The sequence below is a fragment of the Corvus moneduloides genome, chromosome 28 (genome assembly GCF_009650955.1).
Source record: "Corvus moneduloides isolate bCorMon1 chromosome 28, bCorMon1.pri, whole genome shotgun sequence".
Classification (NCBI taxonomy): Eukaryota; Metazoa; Chordata; class Aves; order Passeriformes; family Corvidae; genus Corvus; species Corvus moneduloides.
The window spans coordinates 2,869,264-2,885,717 of NC_045503.1; the positions used below are offsets into that span (position 1 = coordinate 2,869,264).

Consider the following 16,454-nt stretch of genomic DNA (forward strand, 5'->3'; position numbering starts at 1 on the left):
ACAGGACAAGATGGGATGGGACGGGACAGGACAGGGCAGGAGGCTCCCGCTGCCCCTGAGCGGGGTGATCTCCCTCTCCTGAGAACAGAAGGGCAGCTCCAGCTGTCCTGGGACTACAAGAACATCTCCCAGGCACTACCTGGCCTCTGGAGAAAAAAAAAAATCCAAGTAAATCAACCCGGGGCTTTCTGATCACCTCTATTTATTGCAAAACAAATGGGCTGCACACTCAGGTCCTGCAGGGGGCTGGGCCAGCAGGTTTTATGTGAGTCTCCAGTGCTTCGGTGGCCTTCTGGCATGGTGAGAGGGTGCACTTGGGTGCTGCTCTGATTATTCCCTACATTAGGGAACAGAGGAGCAGGGATTTGAGGCACAAGCTGGCCGTGTCTTCAGGCTCAGGATGACACCAGGCTCCCCAGTTTCTCTGGGCACCTCCTTCTGCCCGTGCTACTGCCAGCCCTGTCACTGCAGCTCTGAGCACTGTCACAGCATTTGCCCTGGCTCAGTGCCCAGCCTCTCTGCCCTGGGGGAGGGCCAGGGCTGTGGCTGCAGCCGCATCCTTGGGCTGGGCTATGCTGCTCCCCAGGTGGGCTCTTGATTCCTGCCCAGGGACCTGGGCACTGCCCCAGAGCTGCACAGTTGCACTTGCAAACCTCGTTTTTCTTGACTCCCTGGCCAGACATCAAGCCTGCCTTGCTTCGCAGCAGCTGTGTCCATCCCAGAGTTCCAGAAGGCTGGGAAGCTGCAGAAGGCTCAAGTGCCACCTCCAGCCCTGAATGACAAGCAGTGGCAGCACTGCCAACCCAGCCTGATCCCGAGGGGTTGGGAGGGCCACCTTGCTGGGGATACCCACCCTATTTGCCACTGTGCCCTGGGGTGAAACACCCTCAGGTGAGCAGGTACAGCACCTCTGCACACCCAGAGCACACACACATAACCCGAGCACTGCAGCTGTCTCAGCAGAGAGAGCATCAACCCTAAAATGTGCCTCTGTCTGTCACTCCCAGCCTAGGAGCAATTCCTGTGGCTGTGCTGCACCCACACTGAGGCAACATCCCAGTCTGATGGGACTGGAAGGCCTGACCCGAGTTCACAACAGCTCAGCCCGAGCTGCTACAGTTCTGCCAGGCCAGGACCAGCAGCATGAGGTCCCAGGGGCTGTCTGGCATCTCTTGCTCTCCCCGTGGCCCCTCACAGACTGGGGAGGTTGCTCATCATGCTGGAGTTGCTGGAGAGAGGTGCCCTGGGCCGAGCGTTCCACGCCACGGAGCTGCGGAAGCTCTCCCGGTAGCGCAGGGAGCTCTCCGTGGACGAGCCAGAATTGATGTCTGAGATGACCAGGCAGCTCCCAGGCTTGCAGAGCCCAACCCTGACACAGCAGCAGCACAGCAGGCTCCCCACGGCACGGCGAATCTCCACACTCCGCAGGGAATAAATGATGGGATTGACCCCCGAGTTCAGCAAGGCCAGAGCCAGGGTCCAGTCCAGGCTGTGCAGGTGGGTGCAGGCCCCGGGCTCACAGAAGACATCAAAGAGCAGCAGGACAAAGAGGGGACTCCAGCAGAGGATGAAGGCCCCCAGGATCATCAGCACAGTCTTCAGCAAGCGCAAGGAGCGTCTGCGGCTGTGCCGAGAGCTGGTTTGCTTGGAACTGGCCTGCACCAGATGGAAGATGGAGATGTAGAGGCCGATGATACCCAGGAGGATGATGCTGAACATGACCACGGAGAAAAGGATGTAGTTCTTGGAGTAGAGAGGCAGGAGCACCGAGCAGGCCTGGAAGTCACAGAGGCAGTTCCAGCCCAGCAGCGGGAGCAGCCCGATGACGAAGGCCAGCAGCCAGCAGGACACGATGAGGCCACGCAGGCGCAGGGTCTTGCTGGCTTCGTTCTCGGCAATCGGCCTCACCATGGTACTGTAGCGCTCGATGGCCGTCACCAGCAGGCTGAAGGTGGAGGCAGCCAAGGTGATGAAGAGGATGCCCTCCCGCAGGAACCAGAGCTGAGGAGAGAGCTGGAAGGTCTTCCTGCCCGAGAGGCAGAGGTTGGAGAGGTAGGCGATCCCTGCCAGCAGGTCGCTGACGGTGATGCTGGCGATGCAGGAGTAGACCCAGCGCCGGGCCCGCAGGCGGCGCAGCACGGCCAGCAGCACCAGCAGGTTCTCCAGGATGATGATGCTGCTGATGATGGCAAAGGTGGTGCGGACCAGCCCCATGCGCTCGTCCCCAGACTGCCGGTTGGTGAGCTTGCCTGAGAAGTTGTAGTGCTGCAGGATGATGTTCACGTTCCTCATGGCAGCCAGCTGCAGGCAGGAGGCTTTCGTGCCGAGCAGGTCGAGTCTGAGCTCGGCATGTTGAGCAGAGTCCAGTGGAAGGAGGAGGGAGCGATTCACCAGCCTGCTCAGCACTGGAGCATTCATCTTCTGAGCCCGGGTCAGCAGTCAAGGGATGCTCGATGGAGGAAGGGGTCAGGTAGGGCTTGGGGCAGAGCAGACCCTCTGTTTGAGGGCTGGAGTAGCTGTGAGACTGAACCCAGCAGCCCTGCTCAGCGTGGAGGTGAGAGTTAGAGCCCGGTCTGCCAGCCCTGCAGCACTGAAAGAGCAAGGGGAGAGGAGGGTGAGGTGTTTTGTAAGTCCACCCATGAGCATGGGCTTCCTGTTGTTTAATAAAGTTTCCTGTTGTGACTGAGAGTATTGACATCTCTTCTAACAGCTGTCATCATTTCTTGGTAAGGGTCTGGTTATTCTGAGCTTTGCTGTGGTTGTAAAGGTGTGGCATGAATGAAGAAACGTGCCAGAGCTCTCTTTGGGTTGCAGCAGGCTGTGCCAAATGGGGCAACACCTTGATGGGTGGAGTCTGCAGGGCTAAACAGATCCAAGTGCTGGTAAGAACACCCAGACGGCCTGAGACACAAAGTGCTTTGCCTACTATGGTGCTCAGTTCACCCCTGAGCCTGGCAGAGTGCCCCTGCCTCTTCCTCAACTGCCCCATGCACCACCCACGCTCAGATACATCCCTCTTCCTTCTTCGGGAGGAAGGTCCACGCTGTCACTCCTCAGGGCCCAGCTCCTCAGAGCCACCCTCTTAGAACACATCCAGACACATTCATCCACATCCTGCACTGTCTGTGCAGCAGTCCAGGCACCTGTGTGGCTGCAGCTGAGCCTCAGCCCTATCCACTTCGAGGGAAACCAGCTGGTCTAAGCTAAGCCTGTGCCCTGACACTGCACCTACACCTTCAACTCACCAAGCATCTGCTAGAGATGGGTCACGATCTTCCCATTGTCTGTCTTCCCACAGGCAGGGAAGGAGGCAAAAAGCTGCTGCTTCTCACCTTTGCAGGAGGCACAAGGTGCTGCACTGAGACCAGAACCAAGGAATGAGAACACGGCTGCAATGTTAATTTCCATCACTGGCTTAATTCCCTACATCTGCAGAACTCGACTGGAGAGCCTTGTAAGGTGCTGTTCCCAGCTGTGGTTGGGAATTTGCCTTAGGACTCACCTGTCATGGCTGGTGGGAGGCTCTTGCTGCCCGAGGGAGGTTCAGCAGGGCTCTCCAGCTCTTTGCCTGAGGCCCAGCACAGAGCAGGTAGAGGGGACAGCTCCTTGTGCAAAATAAGTGAGGCTCCTACCTACCAAAGTGAAAAAAGGGAAGTTACAACATCAACCACATTTCTGGGCAGGGTGGACCCCACCCAAATCAGCTGCAAAGTGGCAGAGATAAAAGAAAGGCAGAGCACCTTTTAACTCAGGATCGCAGCAGAAGCTGCGCCCTGCTGTACCTGTGTTCTCACTCCCTACGGGCAGGAAGTCATGAAGATGTCCCCAGGCTGAGAGCAAAGAGCAATGAGTTCTTCCATCAGCAGGGAGCTGTCCAGGGAGCCCATCCACTGCTGGATGAGTGGATTGATCCCAGCCTGATCCCAGCCTGATTGATCCTGGATGGCAGCACAGACAAGTGGAAAATGCAAAGGAGGCTCCTGCTGCAGGAAGTCACGTACAAGCAAGAGTGGTTCTCACCAAAAGCTGAGGGCTCCATGCTCCACCTTCACACTTTCAGATGGGGTTTTGGCCTTTTCTATCAGCAGTGTGGAAAGAAACTCACACTGATAAAGTCAGCAGATGTCCCTGAGATTGAAGGAGCGGAAATCAGCAGGAAGGCTGGGCTGTGAGTGCTCAGAGGGGAGCAGGGCTACACGTTCAGCATGAAGAACTCACTCCCAAGTGCTCTGGGCTGATGCCCACAAATCACCGGAATCCAAAGGGTCGGTGTGATCCTGGCACATCACTCCTGCTTTGCTCTTGCTTCAGGATGAGCCTCCAGTTAATGTGCCTGCTCGGGACAGAACTGGTGGAGTGTTCCTGAAAGTTCAGGGCATGGAGAAACTTGCCTTGTCAGGGGCCCTAAGTAGCTTCTCAAAGAGCTGGCAATGTGTGAGGAGTCTCAGAGGTTCCTGGCAGGCGTGAGATCTGTGGAGAGGATGGGACTGGTAGCAGGCAAACCCTTTTGATGGAAGGAGGGCTCGAGGCAGATGAGCTGCTGGGACAGCTTGACCCACTCACCCCTGGTGCGCAGGTCCTCTGGACCAGCAAAACACCGAAGGGTCTTCCTAGTGCCCCGTGCACAAACATACCCAAGGCATGAGTCCCCAGCTCATGACTGGGGGCAAATGGGGGTCTCCTTGCCTGAGCCCCCACACGAGGGAGAGTTCCTGCTCTGTCTCGTCCCCATTGCTCTCTGCACAGCCACAGGCTGAGCTGTATCCTGGCACTTCTCCTTTGCTGCCGTCTCAGTTCAGATGTTCTTTCCTTGAAGCGAAGTGAGGCGGGGGGGGACACCCCCTCCTGCAACGTCTCTCATCTCTTCCCTTCAGATCAGAGCCACAATCTGCCTGAAACTGCCTGGTGGCTCTGAGTGCTGGGCTTGGAAGGGCCAGGGGAGGCATGGGGGGCAACTGAAGCACCGTGGACCTGCTCCAGTTCCATGGCTAAAGCTGGTATTGATGGATGCTGAGATGAGGCACTTCAGCAGAGAAGCCCTGGAACCCTCCAGAGGTCAACAGGAAGGCCAAAATACCTCGTCCCCAGAGTGAGGAGTTTGTCTGCAGCCAAAGGGACACCAGAGAGGAGCAGGAGTGCAGCAGCATCCTGGAGCTTAGCTCCCTGTGCCCATGGCCAGTGGCCTGCCCAGTCCCTCCTACCCTGGGGCTGCTGCTCCCAGGAGGGTGTCCAGCCACAGATTGTTGGGGGCCACAAGCAGCTGCAGGGGAAAGACAGCAAGTCACAAACACAAGATAAAATATCAATGATTCCTGTTGAGGTTTTCCTGCTGCGCTGCTGCACAGTCCTGATAAAAGCTCGTATTTTCAGACATTATGATTAAAAAACACGGGTGAAGCTCTATGGAGAGCTCTATGCCAGGCAGCCCCCAGGCTGGCTCATGGACATCAGGCATCCCCACCTCTGTCCCACATCCCTCCCTCCCCACCCACCCATCCTGCCCCCTCTTCGTGACCCCAGCACAGCCCAAGGCATCCACTTGCCCGCAGGTGTTTTTCTGCTCCAGGAAGGGTGGAGCAGGGCTGGTTTAAAAATGACTGATCACTCCCAGCAGTTGGGTGGTTGCACTTCCCTGCTTTGGTTTCTTCTGCTGCAGAGTGGCGCTTTGCACATCCCAGTCCCCGAGCTGGCAGAATGCTTCTGGCCCCAGAGGAGCCAAGAAGAACCAGCAAGGCCCCTCTGATCTGGGCTGACACCAAACCCTGCAGATCTGACTCTTCACAGTGCTCAAAAACTGTCCCAGGCACAGTTGTTGTGCCTGGGTGCCCATTCACTGAAACTGGGTGGTGGTGATGGTGGATGTCTGTAGGAAAAGAGTCTCCACAGTGCATCTTTTGAAGGAAAACAAGAACGTGAAAGAGAAAGTTTCAGGATTGTCTCCTCCAGACCACATTCATGACCTTAAATGGCAAAGCTTTTTTGGCTTTTTTTTTTTTATGGCTTTTTTTTTTAGTGGCTTTTTTTTTTTTTTAGAAACTCGCATTTCCTCCAGGCAAAAACATTAAACAGAAACTGTGGTAGAAACGTTAAATCACACCTCAAAACTACCACAGGACACCTCTCTCTTGCTGTCAGCCCCCCCGAGGCTCTGTGGCTGTGGTGTACCAGGCTCTCTCTGCCCTGGCCTTTCTGTCCTGTGCTATCGCCCATCAATCACAGCCACAGGCGCGTGGGCACTGAGCAGGCCAGGCCAGCGATGCCCTGATTAGCACAATCAGCCCCTGCACATGGTTTCCTGGCTGCTGGGCACAGCTGCCTCCAGGTTATAAAACCAGCTCCTGGCCACAGGGAAACTCAGGACTTCCACACATCTGAGGAGGAGCGTCCAGCTGTGGCAGAGATGTGCCAGCCACGGCCGCTGCCAGCCCTGCTGCTCCTGCTCTGCTGCCCATGGGCCAGTGCCAGTAAGTCAGGGCATTGTTGGGAGTGAGGTGGCTCTTTTGGGCTCCCATCTCAGCAGCCCCTGGCTCATCCTGTGCTGGGGTGTCTTGCAGGTGCTCTGCGGGGTCAGATTGTGGGCGGCCACGAGGCGCAGCCCCACTCCCACCCGTACATGGCGTACCTGAAGATACAAGGGGAAGGGATCTGTGGGGGCTTCCTGGTGGCCCCTGACTGGGTGATGTCAGCTGCACACTGCATGGGGTGAGTACTTGGTACAGGGGTTTATCCCTTTCTTTCTCCCCTAGCCTGTGAGTTCCTTCCCTGGAGCAATTTTGGAGCAGGTTCCTCCTGTGCTGGGCAGCTCACCCCACCTGTCTGCCAAAATGAGGGAAGTGGGTGACACCAAGCCTAATTCCCCTTTCTCCCCTCTACTGCCACGGCCAGGAATATCACAGTCATCCTGGGGGCTCACAACATCCACAAACCTGAAAAAACCCAGCAGGTTCGGGGAGTCCTCAAGTACCACGAGCACCCTGAATACAACCCCAGCACGATGTACAACGACATCATGCTGCTCCAGGCAAGGAGTTCTGCCGGGGCAGAGGGTGGGCTGGGGCCGTGGGGCTGGCAGGGACTGGGCAGGGCTCATCCTGGCCATTAGCTCCTTCTGCCCAAAGAGGCTGGCAGGACTGGGAGGGACTTGGGAAAGAGCCACGGGCAGGGTTTGGAGCCTCATGTGGCTTTCACAGCAGCTCCCCAGAGGTTGCAGCGCCTGCTAGACCCCCTCTACCTCTGCACAGAAAATGTCCTGCTCACAGCCTTCTCCAAACCCCCTCCTTTCCCCCAGCTAACCTCAAAGGCCACTCTCAATGACTACGTCCAGACGGTCCCACTGCCCAAGACCGGTAGCGACCTCCCCACGGGCACCAAGTGCATGATCGCCGGCTGGGGTCGGATCGATGAGGACAGGGCCACCAACAAGCTCTTTGAGACCAGAGTCTCCATCTACAGCCGCAGGAAATGCATCCTCTTCTACCCACACCTCGACTCTGGCATGGTCTGTGCTGGCAGCTTCCACGAGCTGAAGGATTCCAGCCAGGTACAGGGAGGGCTCACGGAGCTCTCTGGGAGCAGGAGCTGCTGCTGGTGCAGGCACAGCCGGGTCCCAGGGCAGGTGACAGGCATCTGACCACAGTTGCCACATGGACTGGCTCTCTGGATGCCCCAACAGCACCCACAGTCCCTGCACAGCAGCAAGGGTAGAGCCCCAGCTCAGCAGCTCGGGGCAGCCCCTTCAGCTGGGTGGGATGTGGGGCAAGAATGGAGCCACAGGGCAGGGAGGGATCAGGGAGAAACCTATTCCCACAGGGAAGAGGCCTCTAAAATCAGTCTCATCTCTCCCCAGGGAGATTCCGGTGGGCCCCTGGTATGCAATAAAGTGGCGCAAGGCATTGTTTCCTTTGGCTATGACTCCCCACCTGGGGTCTACACCCGCATCTCCAACTACCTTCCCTGGATCAAAAAAGTCATGAAGAAGTAGCAGCAGTGGCAGCACTTGCTCCAGCTCTGGTGTGGCCCTGGAGAATGCAATAGCTTCCTTCCTGTCCCTGCTGAAGGCTCAACTGCCTCCTCTCTCCTTGGGAACCCGAGTGACTTGATCAGTGCACTTGAGAGTCCCCTTCACTCCGTTCTGAGGCTGCTGCCTGTCCCATTCCCTGCCTGTCTCAGGACTGTGTTAAATCACCCTGGCAGAAGCAGGGATAGGCCCAGATGGCAGGCCTAAAAAGAGGCTGTGCCACAACAGACCTCACTTCCTTCAGAGATAACCCTGTTCCTGCTTGAACCTTGCTGCACTTAAAGCACCCTCAGTAAACTCAAAGCTGCATCTCCCAGCATGTGTCATCTTTCTTGGGGCCTTGCCTCAGAGCACAGGAGGGAGGGTCTGGCTGCTGCACGTGAGAGGCTGTTGGGACAGCAGCAATCACAGCTCTGCATCCTGAATCACTGGCAGGCTCTGAAACAAGAGCCATGGTTGCCCTTCCTCGAGTCACGGGGATGATCAGTGTGCTGGGAGGAGAAAAACTGCCCAGCTAGAAACGTTCTGGGAAAAGCAATGGGCACACACTCCATTCACCAACTTCACACTGGCACCTTCCTGGGAGCCCAGGCAGCAAGGATGTGGTGCATCAGCAGTGACCGGGGCTCCAAAGCTGTCGTTCTGTGCAGAGTAAAGGCTGTTTCCTCTGCACAGGGCTCGTGCCTGGCAGGTGTTGCACCCTAGGATGCAGTGCATGGTCACAGGGCACACCAGGCTTATCTTCCCAGCTGTCTTAGCTGCAAGAGGCTTCACTGGGTGGAGGGAGCTGGACTTTTTGTGGACTGTGCCCTTGGGCGTAGGCAGGTGGCTGTTAAGATGCCAGGGACAGGGCTTTAGATTCCCAGAGAGGGGGCACACCCAAAGTCCCAGCTGTTACACAACCGCTGCTTCCAGGCTTTGCCATTTGCCAGCAGCCACAGTCCTTCATCCTCCGTTTCTGCACCGTGTCCTGGGCAGAGACACTGAAAGGATTGAACTGAAAGGGTTGATAAAGGACCTGGGTTCACGAAAGTTCCTGACCCCAAGCCATTTCCTCCTTTCCTCCCATGATAACTACAGGGGGAGAACCCAGCGGGGTCCCTGGAGAAGGCAAGGACAAGTCCTAGCTGGGGGCTGGCTGGAAGCTGCTTGGCACATCCTTGTCCCCCAGATCCAGTGGTAGCCCAAACCTCTCCCCTCAGCTGGATGATGCCCAAGGACAAATTCTCCCCACAAAGGATGCTCGAGTGCTGTTTTCAGACAGCTCCTGCATTGGAGTCTGAGCCTCCTTCCATGGCCAGGCTGCCCTCTGAGCCCTCATCTTCATCCCAACTTGTTTCTGGTGGCATCTCTTGTGTATGGAGAGAGACAGAGTTCCTTGGAGGAACAGATGATGCGCTGGCAAAGGAGTGCGGAGCTCCCCAGCAGGGGATGACGGATGTCTGTGATGTCAGAAGGAGTCGGTTTGCGGTGGGAAAAACCTGTGGGGGATTCTAAACGTACAAAAACTGTCTGCAGTTCAAGGGAAGGGGGTGCTTGCCCTGCTGTCATGGCCTTTTCCACTGGTCACCTCCATCAGAGGGAGGAGGTTTCCACAGTCCAGCCTGGATTTCTGCTCGTAAATCCTCCACGGGGACTTGCCTGGGATGAAGGGAAAATGCGTCACCTCTTCCTTCAGCACCCAGGCTGCCCTGGGGAAACTGAGAAGGGTCCATGTTTGGGCTTCTGCTCACAGCTGCTATCAGCTCGGAAATCTGCAAGTGAACAGGCTGCAGCTGCTTATCTGTGCATTATGAATCTTTGTCACGTCAGGGTTTTCCTAGAAGCTCCAGCTGCTGCAGGCTTTGCACGAGAATGGCAACTTGTCGCTTAAAAATGGGGTTTACCCAGTGGCCCTGGAGGCAGAGAGGAAAGCAGATTTACTGGCAGCGAGGGCAGCAAGGAGGTGTCAGCCCCATTTCGTCACAGCTAAACCGTGAATGTTCAAAGTTTGCTCTTACCATAAAATCCCGGAATGGTTTGGGTTGGAAGGGCCCTTAGATCATCCCATTCCACCCCCTGCCATGGGCAGGGACACCTTCCACTGTCCCAGGCTGCTCCAAGACCCGTCCAGCCTGGCCTTGGACACTTCCATGGATCCAGGGGCAGCCACAGCTGCTCTGGGCACCCTGTGCCAGGGCCTCCCCACCCTCCCAGGGAAGGATTTCTTCCCAATATCATCAGCGCCATGTTATGAACACATTCACAGCCATTTTGCTCCATTAGCCAAGACTGCAGCTGCTGAGGGAGAGCAGGAGGGCCCTCACCTGCCACTGCAGGATCTTTGGAACTGATGCATCAGGTGCAAGAAACCTTGTTCATGTAGGGCTCGTGATAAGAATCAAGAGGGTTTGCACATGCTCGACAAAGAGGAGAAGCTGCACGGGAAGACCTCACTGGAAGTCAAAGAGATGAGGGTGGGTGCATTTCCCACAGCTTCCAGAACAAAGGCAGTGTTCTAAAATTGGCTCTGGGTTTAGAACGACGTCAGATCCCTCAGATCAGACCCATGATGAAGGTGGGTTGATGCCCAAGGCCAAGACTGACTGAATTCCCCTCTCACATTGCTGAGACATGCAACTTGTAGAGAGATTCTTCAGATGAGTCTGACTTCTGTGGTTTCCTGGAGTCTGGTGTCAGGCTATAAAACCTTGCTGGGAGCAGGAAGAGACCCCAGATGCAGCCCCACCTCTAAGGGATCCACTGAAGCCCAGAAGGCCATGATGGAGCACCTGCAGACACTCCTGCTCCCCCTCCTGCTGGTGATGTGCCCCCCAGTCAGCACCAGTAAGTAGAGCGCGCTGGAGGCGAGGAGAGGGTTGAGGAAGGATGAACCTCAGCCCTGCTCCCTCTGATCCAAACCCCTCATCCTCTGCCCCATCCATTGCAGGTTATCCCTGGAGCTGGAGGGAGAGAGGAGGAGAAGCCAAGCCACCCTCCAGGACACACCCCACACCCTACATGGCCTATGTGCAGGGGAAGGACAGCCACTTCTGCGGAGGCTTCCTCGTGGCCCCCGGCTGGGTGATGACGGCGGCTCAGTGCCTTGTGTAAGTCTTTGCTGGGCCCACACAGCACCTGCAGAGAGGTGTCTGCTCCACCACGGCTTGGGAAACGTCTCCTGCATGGAGGTCTCACAGCTGGAGTCCCCTCAGCCATCACCAGGCTCTTTCCCGGGCACGACTGGGGGACAGCACTGAGCCCCATCTCCCTCCCCAGCCCACCCTCAGATATTTACCCTGGGTTTTTTTCTCCCCTCCGTGACTCATTTTCTTTTCCCAGATGTCAACAGTGAGAGGTCAGAGTGGCTTCTGTCCTTGTTGGCACTGTCCTGCTGTCAGGCTTCGCCCTTTCTACCACCAACTTGTTTGCTAGCAGAATTACTTCCTACGAGCCAGCTGCTTGCCCAGCCCTTTTCCATCCCTCCAGCTGGGGTATAGATGGGCAGGTGGACTTTTCCAGATGTCCACAGCTCTGGGTGTAGCTCCCACACACCTCAGGGCTGACAGCTCTGCCCTGGTGCCAGTGACAGGCTCAGGGCCAGTCCCCACACCTGGGTAGCAAAAGGGAGGACCAGCAGAACTCAGGAGCTTGGATGCCCAAGACTCACCTGGGAGCTTGGGAGGGACTCCTGCATGTACCCAAGGTCCTTTCCAATTTTCCTGAGGCAGCACCTTCTGCAGGTGATGTGGAGGGCAGAGAAGGGTCCTGATTTAGAAATCCCTGGACTTCCATGGGCCTGTGAAGCCCAGAACAACAGAGCAGCAACATTGGACCAAATGTGCCCAGCTCGAGATCTGGAGATAAAGGAGCCCTTGCAGAGCTTTGGTCCGTCAGATGGGAGCTTGCTCTGCCTCTTGGCTTGGCAGATTCACTGGCAGAGCTCCTTGCTCCCATCATTCTTCTTAAAAAGTGCATATATATAATATAGTTTGTGTCTAGGGAATCACACTTTATCTGTGTGACTGGACTCTCCTGGCCATGCCCCTGGGAGATGAGCCTCAGTGTTCCCAGGCAAGACAGGGACAAGCTGGTGACACCCACTGTGCTTGATTTCACCAGCCACAAACCTCTGACTGTCATCCTGGGAGCCCACACACTCCAAAGGAGAGAGGAAAGCTGGCAAACCTTCGAGGTCAAGGAGTATCACTGCCACCCAGATTTTACAAGTCCTAAGAAGGGAAATGACATCCTCTTGCTGAAGGTAACCTGCCTGGAGCACCTGCATGGCCCTGATGAGCCAAGCCACAACCCTGGAGCGGAAGGGGAAGGTGCCTGTACAGGCCAGGCACTCATCTCTGTGTTTTCTGTCCCCTTGCCCAGCTGAATGGCAATGCCACCAGCAACAGCCACGTCAGGCCCATTTCCTTTGAGAAATCCAAAGTTCGTGGTGGGACCGAGTGCAGCGTGGCCGGCTGGGGCTACAGGACACCCGCTGTCACCTTACGTGAGGCCACTGTCACCATCATCAAACAAAGGGACTGCCTCAGCCACTACCCAGGACTTGCTGACAACTTGATTTGTGGCCGCAGCAAATCCGCTGGGGTACCTGAGAAGGTCAGTCTGTGATTAGGGAGGAGGAGGGTAGCTTTTGGCCAGGGGGCAAAGCACAAGGGACAAGAGGATCCTTGCTTTCCCATGGCAGAGGACCTGGGAGTCTGCAGCAGCACAAGGGGACAACAGCTTGGCCAGAGGGGTTCACCCTGAATCTCATTGTTGGTCTGAGCGTGCTTTGGATCTGAAGCCAGCAGAAGGGCAGAAATGAAGCTGGGTCCCAAACAAAGCTGTCACCAGTCCCTTGTGGAGCCAGAGTTATCCCCATCCACTGCGAGCCCAGGCTTCTGCTGGGGAAACTCTGTCCTGATGTTTGCAGCCTCCCTGTTCTTTGCAAAGGCTCTCCTTCCCTGGGGTCCTCAGCATAACCCAGCACTGATCCCTCTTCTCCTTTTCACAGGGTGATGCCGGGGATCCGCTGGTCTGCAACAACAAAGCCTACGGCATCTTCTCCTACAGGCACAACAACTGGCCTGGGTTCTACACTCACATCACTCCTTACCTTTCCTGGGTCAACAGTGTCATGAAGTCAGCATGACCCTGCTCCCCCTGCAGCTGCTGCCCTGGAGAACTCACCCTCCAGAGCCCCGTCCTCACCAACTTTCTTTTCCTTTCTCCCTGGGAAACACCTTCCACTGGTCCTTGTGGATGTGGCAAGAACCTCTCTGTGGCCAAGCCGAACTCTGTCCATGGTGGGGCTGGCACAGAGATTGTTCCTTGACTGCATTTATCCCCTGTGCAAACTGGGGAGTGCCTGCACTCCTTCACTGCTGCCCTGATTTAGCCCTTTGTGGCTACAGCTCCAGAGAGGAAGCGGCAGGACAGCCCCGACAGAGGTGCCAGTAGCTGTGAGGATGTCTGTAACCCTCAGGGGAAGGCTGCACAACGAGATCAGAGGGATCCAAAGAGCAGCCTCCTCCCTGTCATTTGGGACACCAGATGTCTGGGTGTCTTTTGCCCAAGCCCTGGGCTACAGGGCTGCCCAAGCTCCAAGGAGGACACTTCCAGTTCCTGCTCCACTACTGCTGTCCCCTACCTCTGAAACCTGCTGCCTCCTTTCTCCCCTCTTCTGTAGCTCCAGTGTTCTAAGAACACATAAAAACAATAAATCTCATCTGCATTTGAAAGGTTTTTTCCTGCTGCAATTTTGATTTCTCTGGCTCCAGTCCTGAACAGCTCAGGAGAAAGTTACAGCTCAAACAGCTGAATCCCAAGCTGGAGGTTTCTACCCCAACCAATGGACTCCATTTTCTGTCCCATCTAAACCTCCAGAATAGATATCCAGTCTGGATTTCAGGGCAGAAGCTCTCCTCCCTCCCTCCAGGGCCCTCTAAGCTGGTACCTTGGGGGATTTCCTCCTTCCATCACATCCTCTCCCCCATGGGCCCCTCTCAGTTTTACCCCATCCCACCTCTGGCTGCCATTCCACACAAAACCAGCATCTTCTCCCCAGTGCACCTCTGTCACACACAGGTGTTCATCGAGGCACACGGAGTAATCTTTTTAGTGAAGCTGGCAGCAAAGAGAAAAACCACACAGTCCCACCACGGCCTGATATCCAGCAAATCTTTTATTCCTACATCTCACGGTTTAGGACAAGAAAATAAATCCCTGCCTCTTCTACAATAGAGCTTAAAAATATTGCAACCTGAGGAAATTAATCTGGAGATTTGGCAAGAGACCCAGCAAGAGGAGCACAAACACTTCCGTCAGATGTTTAGGATTTCGTTGACAAAAACACACTCCTGGGGAGTGTTTGCCTTTCCTTGCGCTCACCTCTGCCCAAAGGTGACTTGTCAGAGGCCATTCCAACATCTGTGGCAGCACTGGACACGAAACACAAGGCCAAAGATGTGAAGACTCCAAATATTTTCCAAACCTTATAATTCAAAATCTCTAAAAGTCCCCAGGTCACTCACCTGACTTAGAAAAGCTGCAGCTGAGCAGAGTTACCAGTGGTTTTCGCTGTGGGTGATGTTGCAGGAGCAAAGCACCTCTAGCACATTTCTGCTGAATTTTCCATGCCCAGAGTGCCCTCTTTGGGTTGGCAACAGGGTGTGTTCTTCGAGGTTCTGTCTCTAAACAACTTCTGAACTAATCCAAAAAAACTTCCCTCTTGCAGTTTGGAAGCAAATTCGTGGCTGAGCTCAGGAAAGGCACCTCTTTCCCCCAGGGTTCTTTACATCATTTAACCTGTTCTGAATTAGGGGTTGCAAAGCTGACATTGAGCAGAGACTTCTTTTCTATCGAGGCTGCCAAATCCTTCCCAGAAGAATTTCCCAGTTCTCATCCTGCATCTTCTGTGCAAAGAGCCTGTCACCTTTTGGAGAGCTGGAGGCTGAAGGCCTGAGTCACTGGGAGGAAGGATGGGAACTGGCAGAGCAGGAGAGACCTGTCTTTGGGGAGTTCCATAAAACCACCATTTATTTCCATGGCCAGGAGCTACAGATACTCACCTGAGATGAAGGGAGGAGCAGCTCTAGGAGCAGCGCACAGGAGTGGCCAGGGACAAATAACAGCACTTGGCCAGGAGTGTAGAACAGCCCTGGGCAGCAGCTGAGGTCCCTGAGGAGCCACATCCTCACCCAGCTCAGCCGCTGGGCTTACCCAGAAGCTTCACACAGCCCAAGTGTGGAGTCTTTGTCACACAGTCCAGCATGGGAGCCACAAAAACTCTTCAAAAGCCATGAGTTGTCCACCCACGATGGTGGAGATGTTACAAAAATTGCTTGTGGAGGCTTAACTTCCTGATCAGGCTGCATGGCAGGAGATAAAGCAGCTCGAGGACAATTATACCAAACTGGTATCACTGGGAGAGCACACAGGAAACAGCTCGGGTTAGAACAAGCCCTCGCTGAGCCCAGGGCTCAAGAAGCTCTTGACAGAAACATTCCAGCAACAGCAGCTGCCATTCCAAAGACCAAGCTGCTCCTGTGCTCCTGAGCTGCACATCAACCTCAGAGTCCTGTGTGGGGTCAGGATAACACGGGGGAGAATCCTGAAGTGAGAGGAGGGAGGCTTTATATTCCTGCTTTATAAATTCCACATGAGATTTTACTCCTACACTGCACAGATACTTCCCTCTCTTTCCCAAGAGGGCAAAGGGAATGCTCAAAGGAAAGAGCTTCCTCCTGCTAGGAGGATGATGGTTGGCCAAGGACAAGGCAAATCCCAAACTCTCTCTTCTCTGCCCTTTTCTTCCACATGGGATTTTTTTAACATGAAAAATATGAAAATTGATTTCCTTCATGTCTGGTCCACCCATGTGCACAATCCCAGGGACCTGCTTTGGTATCAGCAGGGACGTCCAGTGACCAGGTTTAAAGTGATTTGCAGCACTGCCACAACCCCAGTCCCTGGGCCAGCTCACCTTATCAGGACACTCCCCTGGCCCACAGCCCGGCTCTGGCAGCCCTCTTTTGCCGAGTCCCTCCCTCTGGAGCAGGCTGCAGGCCAAAGGAATTATCCAGGCAGTGGCAGGTGGCTTCAGGACACAGCCTCCCGTGTTCCAAAGACTGCTCCTTGCAGGATGGGCACGGGAGGATCAGAGGAGCCGAGGGCCTCTTGCCCCAGCTGCAGGGCTGGAGGTGAGGAGGAGCTCTCAGTCCTGCTGGGAACACTTTATCCTTGGGAAAGCAGCAACTGTGAGCATGGGCTGTTCCCTCAGCTGCTGCCAGCTGCCTCCTTCCCTGGGCTGCTCCAGCAGGGACCCAACCTCCTGCTCCTCCACTGCCACACTCCAGGGACAGCCCCACACACACCTGGAGGCTGCAAAAGGCCAGAACAGGAGACCCTCACAGCCAGCTGGAAATACTGGGCGTTAAAGGCTTCACCTTCTTCCTTG

At 55.5% G+C, this 16,454-nt stretch overlaps 3 protein-coding genes across 3 annotated transcripts; 2 read left to right on the forward strand and 1 right to left on the reverse strand.

Annotated features, from left to right (window-relative positions):
- Nucleotides 1-171: 171 nt before the first annotated feature.
- On the reverse strand, nucleotides 172-3,610 carry S1PR4 (sphingosine-1-phosphate receptor 4). Its single transcript, XM_032093080.1, has 2 exons — nucleotides 3,503-3,610; nucleotides 172-2,590 (listed from the first exon to the last, which is right to left on the reverse strand). Exon 2 carries the CDS (start codon nucleotides 2,416-2,418, stop codon nucleotides 1,192-1,194), a length of 1,227 nt encoding a protein of 408 aa, XP_031948971.1. The 5' UTR covers nucleotides 2,419-2,590; nucleotides 3,503-3,610; the 3' UTR covers nucleotides 172-1,191.
- Nucleotides 3,611-6,295: 2,685 nt separating this feature from the next.
- LOC116435979 (mast cell protease 1A-like) lies at nucleotides 6,296-8,333 on the forward strand. Its single transcript, XM_032092742.1, has 5 exons — nucleotides 6,296-6,464; nucleotides 6,555-6,702; nucleotides 6,886-7,021; nucleotides 7,289-7,540; nucleotides 7,847-8,333. Exons 1-5 carry the CDS (start codon nucleotides 6,401-6,403, stop codon nucleotides 7,979-7,981), a joined length of 735 nt encoding a protein of 244 aa, XP_031948633.1. The 5' UTR covers nucleotides 6,296-6,400; the 3' UTR covers nucleotides 7,982-8,333.
- Nucleotides 8,334-10,656: 2,323 nt separating this feature from the next.
- Nucleotides 10,657-13,671, forward strand: LOC116436147 (granzyme E-like). Its single transcript, XM_032093082.1, has 5 exons — nucleotides 10,657-10,843; nucleotides 10,947-11,106; nucleotides 12,119-12,260; nucleotides 12,380-12,613; nucleotides 13,011-13,671. The coding sequence occupies exons 1-5, from the start codon at nucleotides 10,657-10,659 to the stop codon at nucleotides 13,146-13,148; spliced, it is 861 nt and encodes a 286-aa protein (XP_031948973.1). The 3' UTR covers nucleotides 13,149-13,671.
- The last annotated feature ends 2,783 nt before the right edge of the window (nucleotides 13,672-16,454 follow it).

Excerpts from the sequence above, each read along its gene's own strand:
- S1PR4 (XM_032093080.1), bottom strand. The coding sequence starts at position 2,418 with ATGAATGCTCCAGTGCTGAGCAGGCTGGTGAATCGCTCCCTCCTCCTT.
- LOC116435979 (XM_032092742.1), top strand. The coding sequence starts at position 6,401 with ATGTGCCAGCCACGGCCGCTGCCAGCCCTGCTGCTCCTGCTCTGCTGC. Across the intron at positions 6,465-6,554 it reads CTGCCCATGGGCCAGTGCCA|GTGCTCTGCGGGGTCAGATT; the intron begins GTAAGTCAGGGC and ends GGTGTCTTGCAG. Across the intron at positions 7,541-7,846 it reads AGCTGAAGGATTCCAGCCAG|GGAGATTCCGGTGGGCCCCT; the intron begins GTACAGGGAGGG and ends ATCTCTCCCCAG.
- LOC116436147 (XM_032093082.1), top strand. The coding sequence starts at position 10,657 with ATGAGTCTGACTTCTGTGGTTTCCTGGAGTCTGGTGTCAGGCTATAAA. Across the intron at positions 10,844-10,946 it reads GTGCCCCCCAGTCAGCACCA|GTTATCCCTGGAGCTGGAGG; the intron begins GTAAGTAGAGCG and ends CATCCATTGCAG. Across the intron at positions 12,614-13,010 it reads CCGCTGGGGTACCTGAGAAG|GGTGATGCCGGGGATCCGCT; the intron begins GTCAGTCTGTGA and ends TCCTTTTCACAG.